General features: G+C 44.0%; 1 protein-coding gene across 2 annotated transcripts in view; it reads left to right on the top strand.

Moving 5' to 3' along the window:
• mrps5 (mitochondrial ribosomal protein S5) overlaps positions 1-20,192 on the top strand; it is a 155,764-nt gene extending 135,572 nt beyond the window's left edge. For both annotated transcript variants that reach the window (XM_078542631.1, XM_078542633.1), the window contains exons 7-11: positions 4,531-4,577; positions 9,856-9,913; positions 16,544-16,606; positions 18,185-18,321; positions 19,673-20,192. In XM_078542631.1, coding sequence (XP_078398757.1) covers positions 4,531-4,577; positions 9,856-9,913; positions 16,544-16,606; positions 18,185-18,321; positions 19,673-19,897 — 530 coding nt within the window. In that variant the 3' untranslated portion in view covers positions 19,898-20,192. The remainder of the gene's footprint in view (positions 1-4,530; positions 4,578-9,855; positions 9,914-16,543; positions 16,607-18,184; positions 18,322-19,672) is intronic.
• The last annotated feature ends 304 nt before the right edge of the window (positions 20,193-20,496 follow it).

Below are 20,496 nucleotides of genomic sequence, written 5' to 3' on the forward strand. Positions count from 1 at the left end.
GAGCCTGACATGAAACAATAGAACTCGGACACAAGGGGGTGGATGGGATTCAATTTGCATGAAGGGAAGGGGATGCACACAGACTCTAGAGTATGAAAGGGGGATTTCGTGTGGCACAAGAGAATAGGGGCCACTGACATTTGGAGCGCTTTAACGTGAGACTGCAGGAGTCATTGGGTTCGCAATGAAGTTGATCAATTTGGGCATTGACATAGAGGAATGTGAGGATGGAAGATGCAGCCAACCATGAAGGGAGCACAGCTGCTGGATATCCGTGAGACGACCAGTGAAAGCCTCGAAGGTGCTTTCTCCGATTGACATGGCTAAAGGGCCAAAGGGCATCCAGTCATTCCAAAATGCAGGTCAGGTATAATCAGTACACCAATCAGACATAGTAGGAGTGCAGTAGGTAAGTAGGTAAGCCTCTTCCGACCTCTCTCGGATTAAGATGTCAAGTAACTGAGGTGGCCTCTAGGTCACCTAGATCTGTGAGATAGCACCTCAGCTGGAACATTGGATCAGGAAAGGTGAGTAGCACAGACTCAACTCTAGGGCACAACGGGTGGCTTTCTGGTAGCAATTGGGAGCTCTGCTATAGTTGTTCATTAATCTTCAATCTGTTGGATTTCTGTCCAAAGGGAGAAAGAAGATTGAATAATGCAAACTGCACGCAATGCTGCTGCCTTGATGGCAGTGATCCGATGGAAGAGGAGAAGAGCCTGGCGCCACCTAACACGGCTTCAAGAAGAGGCCTGGCCTGGGGACCATAGCCCAGGCCAGCCCTAGCAAGAGCCAGAGGATGAGGCGATCAGACCTATCCCATGAGTTCATGGAGTTCCCATGACTCATATACATCCTGAGTCACTCCCAGGTGCCTCAGATATTCAAAGGGCCTCAGCGATTACAGGGCTGGCTGCTTGCTGATAAGGGGCACCCGCTGAAACGATGGCTCATGACACCCCTGCATCATCTTCAAAGTCCCTCAGAGAAGAGATACATTGCAGTGCATAGTTCGACAAGATCTATCATAGAGCAGACCATTGAAGTCGTGAAGATGCACTTCCAATGCTTGGACCACTCAGGTGGAGCTCTGCAGTACTCACTACAGAGGGTGTCCCACATCATCATGGTCTTTGCGCCCTGCACAACCTGGTGCTTCAAAGGGGAGATCACTTGCCAGAGGGAGACATGGGGGAGGCTGAGAACTCCTCGGGTGATGAAGAACTGGAAGGGGCAGGAACCTGAAGCAGGAACCATGATGAGGAGCTTCCATGTGGGAATGCGATCGAAACTATAAGACGCGGAAGACGTGCCCATGACATTCATAGCCACAAGATTCCAGGAGGAATGAAATGCAGAGAAGGGTACTCAAGCACATTTCTCCTGCCCCTTAGTCACATCCCAGTGACCTGAAAGGCCTTTCCAACCTCTAACATCAGCAGAAATTGGGCCTTTGACCTCCAACCGTCATGTTTCACCAGGCCCTAATCTTTGGAAAGGTCAGCAGCCAAAGCTGTATGCAGCCACTCTGGGAAGTGAAACCAGCATGAAGCCTGCGTCAAGTGTACTTGATGCAGTCCTGGTCTCCTAAATGAGACACTTCTTGCTGCCACAGAGATGCGCGCATGGCTAGAGAGACCATCATGGCTGCAGCTCTTGTGCTTTGCCACAAACAATGAAAACAGCTATTTGATGATGAGACATCGTGAGCGGTAACTCTCCAAAGCAGTTAAGCACACATAGCTCCATAGTACCTTTAGTGGCTATCACTTCCTATCGCAATTTATAGTCACTTTCAATAAAGAGTTGACACATCTCGCTGACACTGGACAAGGGGTGAGTAACTAATATGAGTCAGTTAGATATCACATGAATGTGAGGCTCACAAAGGGAGGTGATCATGGAGTGAGAGCTTTGGTCACCCTCGTAATAGGAGGCCACATATGCACAATGCATTCAAATGACAAGACCATTGTCATGAGCAGCAAATGTATTTACAAAGGTGCATGATATATACAGTGAGTGAACACCCATGACCCAAAAGTGATATCAAGGTTTCTTAATCTTTCTAACCCAAGCGCACATCTCGGTGGATCCCCAGCAACTGCAGCAGTGGAGGAGGCAGCCTGCTCACTGCTATACCCTGTTGACTTTGATGACTTTGGAGGGCGTCTTCAGGAGGGCTGAGGCCAGGAGGCCCTGACCTGCTTTGGGTCTCCTGCTGTGAGGCAGATACACTCTCCTTGGCCTGTGCACCCTCCTTGGCCTCTGCAGCTGGAGGCGATGGGGTCACAGGCAAAGGGGATTGGCTGAACACTCGTGGAGTCACCTGAGTGGATGCCCCCAGGGTGTTCAGCTGCTGGTTCTCCTCCCTATGGGTGCCCGAGGGCCCCTGCCTGACTCCCTGAGAAGGGGCAGCTGGCGGGAGGTGCAGGTGCCCACCCCTTTCTCACCTAGCCACTGATAGATCCCACCAATGCCTACAGCGATGGAGCAAAGGTCCAAGCACACATCCAGCAGAAGGTGCTGGACCAAGGTCTACAAGTTGGACTTCTCCATCCTAAGCATAATTAATGAAATTTCAAGCAGAAGATCAGGCGTGAGGACCCAACTCGCCACTAATCCCAACTGCCACCACACTTAGTCTCCGGAGTGGAAAATCCCACCCGTCTTCTTTTTGCATTATCTGTGCGGTTCTTTTGGACTAATTTAAAAGGAGTTATTTTTGAAGTGGGGGTGTTATCTGATTCTGATTATCTATGTTCTGACTGTATACTGATTTAACAATTGCTAAACTTGTACAGGGATTTCGATCATTAATGCTTCGTTGAGATCTCTATTGTGCTCAGTGAAAAGAATGAGTCTGAGCAGCTAACAGACTGTTTCATATTGGGGAACATACAATAAATACAATTTACTTTTAAAAAATAACCTAGAGCTTGGAGATACAAACATACCTGAGGGTAAAAGAAAATGTAATTTTCTAATAAAAGTTAGTGAAGATGTTCACGGAATGGGTTGAACATCACCAAGACACAAGCTTATATAAATACAGTGTGACCAGTTTACATAGGAAAACCCATAGTAAATATGGACACATGAATTTATAATGAAATAAGTTGGCGCATAATGATGACAAAAACACAATAGAGCAATTTAAATGGCACAGATAGGAAGTGTGAGCTAGTATAACAGCTCTAATATATTTTAGATGGCTTTGAATTTTACACCATTATTATTTGTAAGCAAAATTGTAGAAGAAGGTGTTCAGACAAATGATTAAAGCAGTTGATCTGGTCGTGAGTCAGAGACGGTTAGGGCTGGATATTCCACTGTTTGCAACACATCCCCACTCCCTCCCTTTTCCTGCCCTCCCCAGCCTCCCCGCCATTTCATTTAGATGCAAACCCAACATTGGGGTCACTGCCCCGAAAACATCCAGACAACACCTTCCTCCCACCCTGCTGGGGATAGGGGGGGCGGGTGGGGGGTGTGCACATTTCCCTTGCGTAAATCCAGTGGCCAGCAGCAGACAAACACCTTGGCAGAAGAGGCCTACTTGTGACAAGCCAGGGGTGCTCTATATACAAAAGCCACAAGAAACCTGGAAGGAAGGAGAGGATGTATGGAGAAGAGATGGGTTTTGAGCAGTATTATTTAAGTTTTTACAGTTTTATTTTCTTAAATAAGAGTGTACACAAGATTTTAATTTTTGTATTTGTGAAGGCTTTTTGTAATTTCTAAAATTCAATGATTGCATATTAGGCTTTGAAAATTAATGGAATTTCCTTGTAACTCCTCTCCCTTTTCTCTAGTTTGAAGATTGTGAAACGAATTTTCAGAACTGATTATTGACAAACTATTGACTAGGGAAACATTAGGAAATACAAGTTAGGAATAAAAAAGGGAGCCGGGTAGAAAATTTTCATCCAAAGGGTAATAGAATGAATGATAAGTTAATGGGAGATGACTTTTGAAGCAATCACTATAAATTAAGATTGCCCACCCTCCAGGATTGTTCTGGAGCTTTCAGGAATTCATGGTTAATCTCCAGGACACAACTGTGAGCGACCCAGAAGAAAAATCATAGTGGCATTTAAAAATTGTTCTTTTTCCATTTTCTTTGAAAACACTTTTGTTTATTTGTTATAAAAATAATTGAAGGCACAGGATAAAGGGCAATCATTAATCGGGTAATAAATCTTTGTGTTCATTGGAGTCTGAAGGTGAGGCACTGCAAGGAAGGATGTGTTGGGTTAGCAAAGGCGAGCGGGCCGGAGAGAGGTAGCTGGAAGCAGGAGGTGCTATGCTGAAACCTCCAAGAATACATTCAAGCACAGTTGGCAACCTTACTATAAGTGAATGCAAGAATCAATTAAATGCATTGATCCAGGCATATGATGTTTGCACTCATGATTGTGATCTATTTTCTCCCATTTCTAGTCTCTAGGCCGTAGGACCTCCTTTAATATGGCTACTGTTTGTTAAACTAATGTGGTGTAATTGATCAGCTCCTTTTTTTTAATTCAGGTTTTGCACTAGGTAAAGCGCCTGACAGAACAACTGCTCTTCGAAAGGTAGGAATTTGTGGGGGGTTTTTTTTTAATCATTATAGGTTTAATGGAACCATTACAGAAAGCAATTGGCTGAGCACAAGGACAACAAAAATTAGAGGGTCGTTGCTCCTGAGAGCTTTTGTTTTGAGAATAGATGAGAAAAGTGTTATATTTATCTACAATGGAGGAGAAAAAACACAATTTCCGAGTTAAGTTTTGAAACTCGCAACATAACTGGGCATCTCCTTCCCAGTTGTAGACATGAAAATGTGACATTACCTTGTTGCTCAGCCTCAGTGGCCCATTTGGGATCAGTTACCAACAGCCCCTTGCAGGCCCAGTGAAAGCAATGAGCAATGAGCGATGAGTGAGTGTGGAGAGCCGAGGCAAAGTGAAAGCCTAAGCTCCACAACTGCAGGAGCGTGCTGGCAGCCGTAAGATCCTCCGTCACAAGAGTAGTTTTTCGAAAAGAAATCACGATAAATGTCAGATTTAGGGCGATGAGGTCCACGATGACTCATGATTTATGGGTAGATGGTGGTGTAGTGATGATGTGATTGAACTATTACTCCAAAGGCCCAGGCTAATGCTTTGAGGGCACAGGTTCAAATCCCAACATGGCAGCTGGTGGAATTTAAATTCAATTAATTAATCCAAAAAAAATCTGAAATGAGAACTAGTTTCCGAAATAGCAACCATGAAACTAATATTGCTTGTTGTAAAAAAAAAAGTACCCATTTGGCTGACCGCTGCCCTCACCTAGTCAGGCCTACATGTGACTCCAGACCATAGACTCTTAACTGCCCTTAAAGGGCAATTAGGGACGGGCAACGAATGCTGGCATTGCTAACGACACGCATCCCATGCAAGATTTTTTTTTTTAATTGTAAGGCCTTTTTAAGAAAAAGACCTTCCTAAATCTTTGAGCAAGCTTTGGGTCACCTTCCCTGGGTCTTGACTCACGACTCAGCCTTTGCTCTTCTATTCTATTTATTTTGTTCCTTTTCCACCCCCACCTAATAATGGACTTTTTAGGTGTAAATAACACAATATAAATGCAAGTTGTTGTCTTATCCTGGATATGGCCTTAAGAATAGAATGGTACAGCACAGAAAGAAGTCCTTCAGCCCATTGTGCCTATGCGGAATTTTCGGTAGAGCTGTCTGCTTTGTCCCGTAGCCCCGCAATTATTTTCCCTTCAGGCATTTATCCAGCCCCCTTTCGGAAGTTGCTATTGAATCTGCCTCCGCCAACCTTTTCAGGTGGTGCATTTGCTGTGTCTCCTCACGTCGCCTGTTTTCTCTGCCAATCGCCTGTGTCCTCTGGTTACCAACCTTCCTGCCAGTGGGAATAGTTTCTCCTCAGTTACTCTGCCAAAAACCTTCATGATTTGTAATCACGTTTTAATTTTTAAGTGGTTGCCACTTTCCTATGAAAAAGCAAAATGATTATATTATGCTTTCAGAGATGGTAGCATAATATTTATGTTACTGGACTAATTATTCAGAGGTTTGGACTAATAATGCAAAGAATGTGAACCCACCATGGCAGATTGAGAATTTGAACTCAGTGTGAAATAAATCTGGAAGTAAAGAGCTGGTAGAAATAAAAGTGACCACAAACCTGTCAGATTATCATAAAAACCTAAATGCAAAAAGAAAACTTGCAGCGGATGCTGTAAATGTGAAGTAAAGACATAAAATTCTAGAAATACTCGGCAGGTCTGGCAGCATCTGTGGAGAGAGAAGCAGGGTCAGCATTTCAGGTTGTGACCTTTCATTAGACCAGAATTTTGTCACTTCTGATGAGAGGTCATCAGCCTGAAGCATTAACTCTGTTTCTCTCTCTCTCCACACTTGCTGCCAGATCAGCAGAATAAAAACCCAACTAGTTCACTGATGTCCTTTTAGGGAAGGAAACTCACTGTCCTTACCCAGCCTGGACTATATGGGGAGAATTTTCTCCCCGTTGGGCAGCCTGGGCGTGGGTGGGCGCGCAGCTAATAGCCGCCCATGATTGGCTGCGCGCTGCCGTTTTACGTGGGCGGGCCAATTAAGGCCTGCCCAGCATGAGGCGCACCCGGAAGCCTTGAGCACTCCCTGTGCAGGCAGGGGGAGGAGGCAGAGTCAGGGCCTGCGCTCAGTGCCTCAGGGAGATTAATTTGATTATGAAGACTTGAAATAAAGAAAAAAAAAATATTCAGACATGTCCCCTCATGTGACAGTGTCACATGAGCTGGGACATGTCAATGAATATGAATAAAAAAAATTTTATTCAATTTATAAAGCCTTCATGAAACCTCATCCCGCCCGTGGATGAGGTTTCGTGATAAATGCGAAGGCCGCTTGGGTTCTTCGCCTGCCCGCCAACCTTAAGGCTGGACGGGCAGCCCAGACAACCAGCTTAATTAGATTATTAATGGCCTTAATAGGCCTTTGACAGTTTTATGGGCGTGCAGTTGACTCCGGTGCGCGCCCACCAGACGGAGAATTGGAATGACGTGCAGTGATGTCGGGACGCACGCCCGATGTCACCACGTGTCATTTTGTGTGTCAGCGAGCGGGGCCTGACCCCGCACACAAGACCATAAGATTCAGGCCTACTATGACCTATATTCGATGACCTATAAGTAATGCTAGCCCCACACTATTGTGGTTGCCCTCTGAAGTTTTCGAGCAAGCTGCTCAGTTGAATCAAATTGCTACAAACCCACACAGATTACAATGGTTCAGGACAATTATATTGGATTGCACACATCGGATATATTTTCCCAGAACCAGACCATTCGGCCCAGTCAGTGCATGCTAGTGTTTATGCTCCACTCGAGACCACTTCCATCTTTTCTCATGTAAATCTACCACTGTAACCATCTATTCCCTTCTCCCTCATGTGCTTATCCAGTTTCCCCTTAAATGCATTTACACTGCTGCTTCAACCACTCCCTGTGGGAGTGAGTTCAACGTTCTCACTACTCCTCCGGTGAAGAGTTTTATTCAAATTCCCGATTGAATTTCTTGGTGACTATCTTAGATTGATGGCCACTAGTTATGCTCTTCCCCACAAGAGAAAACATTCCCTCTGTATCCTCTCTAGGGTTCCTTGCCAGCAATGTCCCCATTTTTGAAGTACAATTTCCATTAATTTAATATTTGAGTATTTTTCACACACTACAGTTTTCTAATTTCCTTCTGAATTTATCTTTGTTGTGTTACAAAACATTAATCAAATTAAAAGAACCACATATTTAACCTGCAGCACCTCAATTCACATTATATTGCTTTTGTTTGTTTTCTCCTGTTGTTTTATTTATTAGCCCAAGATAGATGCACAAAAGTAGTTTGCTTTGTAATAGGTTTTTGCTTTTGCTTTGTAATAGGTTTGACTGTAGAACAGAATAAACTCTGGAGCAGTTGTGAAGGTGTTCCAGGAGACTTGCCTAGGGCTGTCAATCCGCTATGATCTGAGGGTAGCACCACGCTTGTTACTGATGTTTAAGGCCACAGCTCCACTTTTACGCTAGAAATGCAAGAGCATGTTGCGAACCCACCTCAGCATTCTGCAGCGTTCCAGCCTCCAGCCTCTGCAGGATAAAAGCGTTGAAACTTCCTACACCACCTTCGACTGGTGCAGCAGTTGTCCTTCCAAGGAGTAGCTATTTTGTGCACATCAATCGCTAACTCAAGTTTGCACAGCTGGCTTTATCACAAACCACTCCACTGCCATCAATCAGTGCACTCCTGAGGCCAGCTCGCCTGTAAAGAACCTGGGCAGAATTTTTTTTTTTTAATGTGTTAGTTTATGGGATGTGGGCATCGCTGGCTAGGCCAGCATTTATTGCCCATCCCTAATTGCCCTTGAGAAGGTGGTGATGAGCTGCCGCCTTGAACCAAGCTGCAGTCCATGTGGTGTAGGAACACCCACAGTGCTGTTCGGAAGGGAGATCCAGAATTTTGACCCAGCGACAATGAAGGAACACCAATATAGTTACAAGTCAGGATGGTGTGTAACATGGAAGGGAACTTGCAGGTGGTGGTGATCCCTTTGGGTGAGATGGTGGCATAGTGGTAATGTCACTGGGTTAGTAATCCAGAGGCCCAGGCTAATGTTCTGGGTTCAAATCCCAACACAGCAGCTGATGGAACTTAAATTCAATTAACTAATAAATTTGGAACTGAAAGCTAGTCTCAGTAATGGTGACTGTGAAACTATCAGTGGTTGTCCAATCTGATTCACCAATGCCTTTTGAGAAGGAAATCTGCCCTCCTAACCTGGTCTGGCCTATGTGTGACTCTTAACTGCCCTCTGAAATGGCCTAGGAAGTCACTCAGTTCAAGGCAATTAGGAATGGGCAACAAATGCTGACCTTGCCAGCAATGCCCACACCCTATGAAAGAATAAAGAAAAAAAATAAACCTTGTAGGTGGTAGAGGTCAAGGTTTTGGAAGGTGCTGTCGAAGGAGCCTTGGTGAGTTGCTGCAGTGCATCTTGTAGATGGTACACACTGCTGCTACTGTGCATCGGTGGTGAAGGAAGTGAATGTTTGTGGATGTGGTGCTAATCAAGCGGACTGCTTTGTCCTGGATTGACTTGTGCCTTGTGGATGGACAGGCTTTGGGGAGTCAAGAGGTGAGTTACTTGCCGCAGAATCCCCAGCCTCCGACCTGCCCGTGTAGCCACAGTATTTATATGGCTGGTGCAGTTCAGTTTCTAGTCCTTCTCCCACCACCCCCCCCCCCCCCCCCCCCAAGGATGTTGATAGAGGGAGATTCAGTAATGGTAATGCTGTTGAATGTCAAGAAGAGATGGTTGGATTCTCTCTTGTTGGAGATGGTCATCGCCTGGCACTTATGTGGCGCGAATACCACTTATCAAGCCCAAATATTGTCCAGGTTTTGCTGCATATGCACATGGACTGTTTCAGTACCCGAGGAGTCACGAATGGTGCTGAACATTGTGCAATCATCTGCAAACATCCCCACTTCTGATCTTATGATGGAGGGAAGGAGAATGACTCAGTTTATGCTGTTTTTCCCCATTTCCCTGTGCAGAATCGCTGCTGTGCATCATTTTCTCCATCTAGTGGCTGTGTTGAGAACAGACAAAAATATTAGCCAAGATCTTGGCAGTCTTGGGACCCAGACTCAGTATTGCCTGACTAGACCAGAGTTGAGCTCGACTGCTTTGCCTACCAAGCTACATAACGAATTAATAAATGGAATAATATAATTTGTCTTTAACCATCTAGTTCAGTAAACCATTCAGTACTCCATTTTTGTTGCTTGTTTTGTTTAATTTATAGGCAAAGAACAGAGCTATCCACTACTTGTACTACATCGAGCGGTACGACACCCACACCAGTAAGTATCTATTGTTTGTCATTCTATACATTTCTCAACTCAGGAGTATAACATGGAGTATAATATGTCTTGATAAACCACATACCGAGTGCACATGAGAATGTTGTGGCAATATAGATGCATAGTTGTGTGTGGGGTCTCCATCCCTGTGCCTCATGGTCACTGTGTCAAAATAAGCCCCAGGATTTGCAGCATTGCACCAGTTTGATTTTCCCCCCCCAGACCTGTGCTTTGCTAGTCCTGTATCATAAGTTGTATCTGCCAGCATGCCAATCAGAACAGGAACATTGCTTCCACAGTCTTAATACTTGCATACTGAGTTACTAAGAGCAATCTAGGAAATCCAGTAGCTATTCTTCCCTATAAAGACCCAACGCAGTGAAATGGAAAAAGTAGAAAATTGACAACAGGATTGGGACTAAACCCAAAGCACGTTGTGTCACTCCAAAAGTTCTACAGCTGTTTTTTGGGCTTATCTCCTTCAGGGTCCAACTGAGCAAACCTTGTCCAGGTTTACCTGTAATGATGCAGATCCTGAAGCAATTAAAAAATACAAGATTAAGAAATATGCAAGATAATGAATATGTGAACAGATAAAAATAGAAACTGACTATGACCAAATGGTCCATCAAGCCTGTTCCAGACAGTCACAACACAACTAAGCAGCGTGACTCCCAAGTACATCTTTCCCCCAGTTGTAGTCATGTAATTACTTAGGGAGGAAAAGCCCTAGACCAGTTTCGGGGGTAAACATCTGTAAAATAACCCTCTGATCCAGAGGGCCATCAAAACAAGTAGCAGGAGATCACAGCGACCATGAGGCACATACCCAAGATCACACCTACCTTTATGTGTGCGGTCATATTAACCCATTGTAAGAAAAAAGTAAATCCAGAAAATTACTTTAAATTGCAAGGGTGGAACAAAGAAAAACAGGCTTAATTGGGTATAAGGCAAATTTTAAAACAAATATTAAGAGATTCGTCCACACATTAAAAATGATGATTACTTGGAATAGGCTTCAGGATAGAGTAGTGACTGTGAAAACTGAAATCATTCATGAAAATATTGGACGCTGTGATGGGTGACCTTTGAATGGATGAACTAAGATGGGCCAAATGGCCTTGCTTTTCCATAATTATTATTATGGTGTAATACCACATATGGTACTGCCTGTCTGTAATAAGGTGATCTTATAGACCCAGATTACACTCAGAGGGCTGGAGTTTTAGCTCGTCCGGCGAACGCGGCGGGCGGGCTCGGGAACGGCTGCAAAACTGACCGCAGCCCACGATCGGGCCCCGACCACGACTCCACACTGGCTGGCCAATGAACGGCCGGCCGGCCAGCGTGAATCACATGCTGCAGCACTCAGTGCTGCTGGGTGGGGGTGGGAGAAAGGCGAGCGTGGAAGTTTACGCAGGTGCGCGCACTGAAACCTCCCTGAAGGCTCAGGGCTGCCTCGGAGCTGAAGACTTATAACATTACAAATAAAGATTTTAAAAATAAGGTAAACATGTCCCCTCGTGTGACTCTTGTCACATGAGCAAGGACATGATATGAATGAGATTTAAAACGTTTTTATTTTATTTTTAATTCCTGTTGGAAACCTCATCCCGCCCGCGGATGAGGTTTCATTAAAAAATCCAAAGGCCGCCTGGCTGATTCGTCCGCCCACCAACAATCAGGTCGGACGGGCAAGGAGAAATTGCATTTAATTATTACTTTAATGGCCTTAAGAGGCCTGTTAATTGTCGGCGGGCGTGCCGCTGACCGAAATATTGCTCGATGTGGTTGGGACGCTCGCCCGACATCACCGTGCGTCATTCCCGCAGGCCGAGCGAAAAATCCTGGCCATAATGTATGTAATGTAATGCCTGTCATTCAAAGAATGTGAAAGACCCTAGCAATGGCTTTTATTGATTCTGTGGATTTTAATCACTGTGTCTGTCACCGCTTGAAACAATTAATTTCCATCTTGTAACATTTCTGTTTGCTATGTAGATGATGACACTTACATTAATAAAAACTCCCTGATTTTTGAATGCTTAAAACTGTTAACAGCAGATTGATGAAGCAGACAAGCATAGCTTTAAAGGGAAAGTCTACTGACCTTGTCAAACGCTCCCATTTGCCTGTTGGTAACAAGCTTAATATCTTACTCAACCCCTACATCTAAATTAATAAGTGGATAAAATGCAGGAAGACCACCAATATCCACCTACAGGTGAAATTAGGAGTATGAGGAATAAAGTTGGGGGTTTTATTTAAATGAAGAAACAATAAATCAGTAAGCTTTTACATAATTAATGTATCTGGCTTCATTTTCCTTTGTGCTGATTTAGCAGTTGGTGGAAATTTCACTTGTGACCGTTTCTTTTTCCATTCTGCTGTCTTCCTCTGTTTCTTCCCCAGTAAGAAATACATTTATATTTCCATCAACTGGGAAGTTGTAATGTTGCTGTGAATGTTCTCATTAAACTCAAACTGGGTCAAGTTCTATATTTTTTTTTATTAATTCATGGGATGTGGGCTTCGCTGGCTGGGCCAGCATTTATTGCCCATCCCTAGTTGCCCTTGAGAAGGCGGTGGTGAGCTGCCTTCTTGACCCGCTGCAGTCCATGTGGTGTAGGTACACCCACCGTGCTGTTAGGAAGGAAGTTCCAGGATTTTGACGCAGTGACAGTGAAGGAACAGCGATATATTTCCAAGTCAGGATGGTGAGTAACTTGGAGTGGAAACTCCAGATGGTGGTATTTCCATCTATCTGCCGCCCTTGTCCTTCTAGATAACAGTGTGCGTGGGTTTGGAAGGTGCTGTCGAAGGAGCCTTGGTGAATTTCTGCAGTACGTCTTGTAGATGGTACACACTGCTGCTACTGTTCATCGGTGGTGGAGGGAGTGAATGTTTGTAGATAGGGTGCCAATCAAGCAGGCTGCTTTGTCCTGGATGGTGTCAAGCTTCTTCTTGAGTGTTGTGGGTGCTGCACTCATCCAGGCTAGTGGAGAGTATTCCAACACACTCCTGACTTGTGCCTGGTGGGCAGGCTTTGGGGAGTCAGGAGCTGAGTTACTCACCACAGGATTCCTAACTTCTGACATACTCTTGTAGCCACAGTAATTATATGGCTAGCCCAGTTCAGTTTCTGGTCAATGGTAACCCCCCCCCAGGATGTTGATAGTGGGGGATTCAGTGATGGTAATGCCATTGAACATCAAGGGGCGATAGTTAGATTCTCTCTCTTGTTGGAGGTGGTCATTGTCTGACACATGTGTGGTGCGAATATTATTTGCCACTTGTCAGCCCAAGCCTGGATATTGTCCAGGTCTTGCTGCATTTGGACATGGACTGCTACGATAGATTTCCAGAATGCCACGATCTATTCAAGCAACCTTTCTCCCTCTTTTGCACTTCCAGTTGGTGAACTGGGAGGTATATGCAACTTCAAGAACTGAAGCCTGACTGCAGCAAAATAAAAAAAAAAAGGCCACTGTATTGGTAGTCTCATTGACAGTTCATGTGGTAATGGAAATGCCTTCTGATTAAATAAAGACCTGCCTGAGGTTTGGGGCTAAAGCAGAGTGGAGAAATCTTTACCGTGTATCCAATCTGTGCTTTCCCTCGATGCACTTGATTTTGGCATCAGAAGTAGAAATTTAATCTATACTAAAACTGGAAAGCAATAGCAATGTGTGTGGTCTGAAAACAGGAAACACCAGAGGTGTCAACATGTCTCCCAGAATTTTTTTAGAATTCTTTCACAGCAAGTGGACATCACTGGCTAGACCAGCATTTATTGCTCATGCTTAATTGCCCATGAGAAGGTGGTGGTGAGCTGCCTTCTTGAAACACAGCAGTCCATGTGGTGTAGGTACACCCACAGTGCTGTTAGGAAGGGAGTTCCAGAATTTTGACTCAGCGGCAGTGAAGGAATGACGATATATTTCCAAGTCAGGATGGTGAGTGACTTGGAGGGGAACTCGCAGGTGGTGGTGTTCCTATCTATCTGCTGTCCTTGTCCTAGCTGGTAGAGGCTGCAGGTTTGGAAGGAGCCTTGGTGAGTTGCTGCAGTGCATCTTGTAGATTTTTTAAAATTTTATTTATTTGTTCATAGTATGTGGGTGTTCCTGGCTAAGCCAGCATTTATCGACCAACCCTAATTGCACATGAGAAGGTGATGGTGCAATCGAATGTGTTTTGGTGACCTGCTGCAGTGTATCTTGTAGATGGTGTACACTGTACGTCGGTGGTGGAGGTGGTATCAATCAATCGACCTGCCATGTCCTGGATGGTGTCAAACTTCTTGTGTTGTTAGAACTCACTCATCCAAGCAGCCGGAGAGTTTCATCACACTCCTGACTTGTGCCTTTTGGATGGTGGACAGGCTTTGGGGAATCAGGAGTTGAGTTACTTGCCACAGAATTCCCAGCCTCTGACCTGCTCTTGTCACCACATTATTTATATGACTGGCCCAGTTTCAGTTTCTGGTCAGTGGTAACCCCCAGCAGTTGATAGTGAGGGAATTCAGCGATGGTAATGCCATTGAATGTCATGGGGTGATGGTTAGATTCTCTCTTGTTGGAGATGGTCATTGCTTTGTGTGGCATGAATGTTATTTGCCACTTTTCTGCCCAAACCTGAATATTGTCCAGGCCTTGTTATGAATAGTGCTGAACATCATGGGGTCGTCGATTAAAATTCCCATTTCTGTCTTTGTGATGGAGGAAAGGTAATTGATGAAGCAGCTGAAGATGGTTGGGCCTAGGACACTACCCTAAGAATTCCTGGTACTGAGATGATTGATCTCCAGCAACCACAAACAATTTCCTTTGTGTTAGATGTGACTCCAAGCTGTGGAGAGTTCAATGCCAATGCCTTCAGCCATTTCTTGATATCATATGGAGTGAATAGAGTTGGCTAAAGACTGGCATCTGTGATGCTGGGGACCTTAGGAGGTGGCCAAGATGAATTATCACTCAGCACTTCTGGCTGAAGATGGTTGCAAATGCCTCAGCCTTGTCTTTTGCACGGATGTGCTGGGCTCCTTCATTGAGGATGGGGATATTTGTGGAGCCTCTGCTTTTGCTGTTTGGCACACAAGTAGTCCTGTGTTGTAGCTTCACCAAGTTGACACATCATTTTAGGTATGCCTGGTGCTGCTCCTGGCATGCCCTCCTGCACTCTTCATTGAACCAGGGTTGATCCCTTGGTTTGATTGTCGGAGTAAATTAAGGTTATGCTGGGCAATGAGGTTACAGATTGTGGCTGAATATAATTCTGATGCTGATGACCCACAGCACCTCAGCTGAGCTTCTGGATATGTTCTGAAACTATCCAATTTAACACAGTGGTAGTGCCATACATCTTGTATGGAGGGTATGCTTATGTGAAGATGGGACTTGGTCTTCACAAGGACTGTGTGGTGGTCACTCCTCCCTATACTGTCATGGTAGTATGACATTGGTGAGGACAGGATCTAATAGGTTTTCCCCTTTTGGTTCCTTCACGATCTGCTGCAGGCCCAGTCCGGCAGATATGTCCATCAGGCTCAGCCAGCTTGGTCAGTAGCGGTGCTACCGAGCCACTATTGATGATGGACATTAAAGACCCCATCCAAACTACATTGTGTGCCTTTGTCACCCTCAGTGCTGTCTCCAAGTGGTGTTCAATCTGGAGGAGCATTGATTCACCAGTGGGGGGAGGGGAGGGCAGTAGGTGGTAATCAGTAGGTTTCTTTGTCCATATTTGACTTGATACCATGAAACCTCATGGGGTGGGTCCAGTGTTAATGTTGAGGACTCCCAGGGCAATTCCCTCCCGACTGTATACCACTGTGCTGTTGCCTCCGCTGGGTCTGTCCTCTGGTGGGACAGGACATACCCAGGGCTGGTGATGGTGGTATCCAGGACATTGGCTGTAAGCTATGATTTGGTGAATATGACTATGCCAGGCTGTTGCTTGACTAGTCTGTGGGATAGCTCTCCCAATTTTGTCACAAGTCCACAGATGTTAGTGAGGAAGACTTTGCGGGGCCAACAGGGATGTGTGCCGTTGTCGTTTCCAGTGCCTAAGTCAATGCCTGGTTGGCCTTCTGGTTTTATCCGTTTTTGACTTTTCTGTAGCAGTTTGCTATAACTGAGCAGCTTGCCAGGCTATTACAGAGGACAGTTAAGAATCAACCACATTGGTGTGGGTCTAGAGCCACATGTAGGCCAGACCGGGTAAGGATAGCAGATTTCCTTCCTGAATGGATATTAGTGAACCAGATCGAGTTTTACGACAATCGATGATAGTTTCATGGCACCATTACCGAGGCTAGCTTTCAATTCCAGTTTCCTTTTGTTGATAATTAATTGATTTACTTATCTTCTCTTTCCAGGCTAATTAATATGTTGAAATTTTGGGCAATTGGAACTCAAAACTGTCTACAATCGTTTCCCTTTTTCAGATGCTGAAAGGCTTGTGCGCTTCCAGCAATTTTGTGCTTTGATTTCAGATTCTTGGCAATTGTAATTTTATTTTAATCACTACGTATCTCAGTGGTGCATGCCAAGAAATAAAACAGATGAAAACAAGCAGCATGTTTGTTATTTATATGCACTGACTGAAACGTATTTTGTCTTAATTCAGTTTATCAGGATACAACGTCGAAGTTCAAACGAACAACAATCAAAATGAAGAAACAAAACTACGGTAAGGTTAATGTACTAAAGTTGTGCGCATAATTAGGTGCAGAGCGCTAATTAAATTGCCTACTTGGATCACCTTGGAGGGGGAAATCCAATTATAGCACTTCAGTAAAGAGGATTCTCCACACTAAATTAAGCAATGAGATTTTTGGTCAAAATCCAAAAGCTGAAAGCATTCTTTCAGGTACTGCAAGTAAATTCCTTATGCCGAATGAAAATTGAAGACAATCTGTAAAACAAAAAAAGAGTATGTGAAATTTGTAACGTAAATCTAATTTTTTTAACTGTTTAACTGGCATCATTAACAGCTCCTTTAAGCAGCTGCGTACCTGTCCTTCAAAGCCACTCATCAAACCCCCTCCTCAAAGCATCCACTTTTAGCACCTCTGTCCTTTGAAATTACCATTTAACCTCCCATTCGTCCCTAAAGTTCTGAATATACACAGCTCCACAGTAACTATTTCATGTTCAAATCTCCACACTCTGGTTTCCACCCTGCCTGCAGCACTGAACAATCCTAGTCAAAGAAATTCTTACCAATTCATTTGTCTAACATGGCTCTATTTCGTAGGGCAGAATTTTACGCTTGGCGTGCGGGTGCACGCCCGACACACCCGTGCATCCCGACGTCATCACGCACTCGCGCAATATCTCGTTCGGCGGGCGCGTGCCAGAGTCAACTGCACGCCCGCTGATAATTGAAAGGCCTATTAAGGCCATTAGCAAACTAATTAAAATCAAATTAACGCTGCCCGTCTAACCTTAGGCGGGCTAGGTGAAAAGGCCAAGCGGCCTTTATATTTTTTGGGAAATCTCATCCACAAGCAGGATGAGGCTTCCTAAAGCAAGTAAACATTAAATAAAAACTTTATTTTGGAATTAAAAACATGTCCTATCTGATGTGACATAGTCACACGAGGGGACATTTTTTTAAAAATTTTACTGTCTTTATTAACTATTTTAAAAAGTGTTTCAAACTCCCTGAGGCAACTCCGTGCCTGAGGGAGATTTGAAGCGCTCTTTCGCACTCATGCATGAACTGCATGCCAGGCCCACTCTCCCTCCTCTCCCCTCCCCCCCTCCGCCCAGGTAGCGCCGAGCGCTGCTGCTCACGATCCACGCAGGGCAGGCCTTAATTGGCCCGCCCGCGTGAAATCGCAGTGCGGAGCTGATCGCGGGCAGCAGTCGGCTTCCCGCCCGCTCCCACGGAGCCCACCCGATGAGAGAAAAATTCTGGCCGAAACGTTTGAAACCAAATGATGGCAATGTCTATCTTAGCTTTGTACGTTTCTGTAATTTAACTTGCATGATAAATAATTGGATCACAATTGAAAGAATGCTATCTTTATTATTTGTTAACGTGGCATGATGAGTTGTAATACAGATCATTATTTCAATATTTTTATTCGAAGATAAAAATGCACAGGCAGAAGTCTAAGCAGGGTCTGCTGAATGTTTAGAAAAGTCTAAATAGCTTCTTGAAGCCTTCAGATACAATAAACCACTAACTTATTCCAGCTGTGTGTGTAGCTTCAGTCCATAAATTTACGATGTTTTTAAACATACTATTTTTGTGCCTCAGGGTATGGACTACATTGTCATCGAGCTATCATTACAATATGCAAGTTAATTGGAATTAAGGACATGTATGCCAAGGTTTCTGGATCAACAAATCTATTGAATATTACCAGAGCCCTTTTTCAAGGATTGTCAAAACAGGTAAAATTTTCATCTAAAAACACATGGATGCTAGTGGGTTTTTTCCAGCTTGACCAAATCAGATTTGATGAATGACATCAAAACAGTCTGGTTCACACACGAAGAATGGTCACTAGGACAGTGTGCCGGAGGGTGACTGGTGCGTGTAAACCATGCTCCATTGAGCATCAGTATCCTCAGCAGTGGAGGTAAAATGGAAGGGGAATTGAATAGAAAAAATTAATAACTTAATATTAAACAGGCATTCCTTCTATGTTAAACATTTTTAAAATATAGCAGAATTTGTTTTTGTTGATCCCTGTATTTTCTCTTTTCCGCCCTTAATGGATCTCAATATCCCTGTATATGAGAGAGGGATGATCTGCTGCCAGATCTCTGCAAACACCTCTTTTCAGCTTGATGTTGTGAGGGGAAGGAGGGATGTTGGTTAAAAAAAAACAGATGCAGGCTAAAACCTCACAGGAAACAGGATACAAAATTGAGCATTTCCATGTCTCATTATGACCAAATTGTCAGGGATCTCCTTTCATGGTGTCCCTGGATACCTATTTCAGATGTTTGAGAGACAGTTACTTAGCAGACCTGAGTAGACAGATGATCCTTGGAGAGCTATTATCAGCTTCTTTATCAGCTATTTAATCCACTTTTTCCTATTTTCTGCAACATAGAAACATGGAAAATAGAAGCAGGAGTAGGCCATTCGGCCCATCGAGCCTGGTCCGCCATTCATTATGATCATGGCTGATCATCCAACTCAATAGCCTGCTCCCGCTTTCTCTCCATATCCTTTGATCCCTTTCGCCCCAAGAGCTATATCTAACTCCTTCTTGAAAACATACACTGTTTTGACCTCAACTACTTTCTATGGTAACGGATTCTACAGTCTCACCACTCTCTGGGTGAATAAACTTCTCCTCATCTCAGTCCTAAATGGTCTACCCCATGTCCTCAGACTGTGATCCCTGGTCCTGGACTCCCCCACCATCGGGAACATCCTTCCTGCATCTACCCTGTCTAGTCCTGTTAGAATTTTAAAGTTTTCTAAGAGATCCCCCCTCATTCTTCTGAACTCCAGCGAATATAATACTAACTGACTCAATCTCAAACTTAAATATAAAACCTTTAACATGCTTAAATTATCTTGAGCAATGGTCACCCTGCATCCCATTGCTAGTAATTGTTTGCTATAAATATTTATTAAGGTATATATATTGTTTGTTACTCCTGTATCTTTGAGGTAAAGACATTAGCAACAAAATTGTTAGCTACTATAACTTGGTGAAAAACTGACAGTAGGTTATGTGATCAAAATGATTCATCCTGTTTACTTTGTCTTGCTGCAATTCCATAGGAGACTCACAATGACTTAGCTGACAAGAAGGGGTTACATGTCATAGAGTTTCGAGATGAGTGTGGGCCTTTGCCCCTGATTGTTGCCTCCCCAAGTGGCGTCGTCAGGAAGGTACCCGAACCCGAAGATGAAATTCCCGACACTAAGTTGGATTGGAGTGATGTGAAAGCAGCACAGGGTATGAAACGGTCAGTCTGGGCAAATGTCAAGCGCACAATATGGTGACCAGCTGGTACTTGATGAGATGCCAGTGAGGCTGTTTTACTTATTGAACTTGCAAAGAAAGCTGGAGGGATGAGAACTCTCAAGCTCTCTGCAGAGCTTGGCACATCATGGAAGGATGACATGATTAACATCATCTGCCTTGATTGTATTTTATGGATTAAAATACTTACTAATTAAAGATTTTTCCATTGTGTTACGGTTTCTTTATCTGGAAGAATGGAGGTTTGTGAACATATGTAACACACACTGTGGTCTTTCACCATAAAACAAATAAAATTCATTGTGTTTAATAGAATGCTGACTTTGTTAATGTTGAGTTAATTTCCTGGTATCTGATACAGCTGCTGTGGGAGAGGGGAGTTATGCATTTACACCAGCATTCCAAACATCATCAAAATTATCCTTCACGTGTTCACTTTTGAAGAACAAAGTTTGCAAACAGTTTAGGGGAGAAATATTAGTTCAAGCCCAATAGCACTTAATGAGCAAACTTTGTTTTGGCTTTAGATAATATGGAAGAAAGTAGCAAAAAGATAGACTTGAGACACAATAGATATAATGCTGCAGTGTCTACATTTTAACTGCTTCTTGCTGACTAA

Source organism: Cetorhinus maximus, chromosome 5 (assembly GCF_964194155.1).
Source record: "Cetorhinus maximus chromosome 5, sCetMax3.hap1.1, whole genome shotgun sequence".
NCBI lineage: Eukaryota > Metazoa > Chordata > Chondrichthyes > Lamniformes > Cetorhinidae > Cetorhinus > Cetorhinus maximus.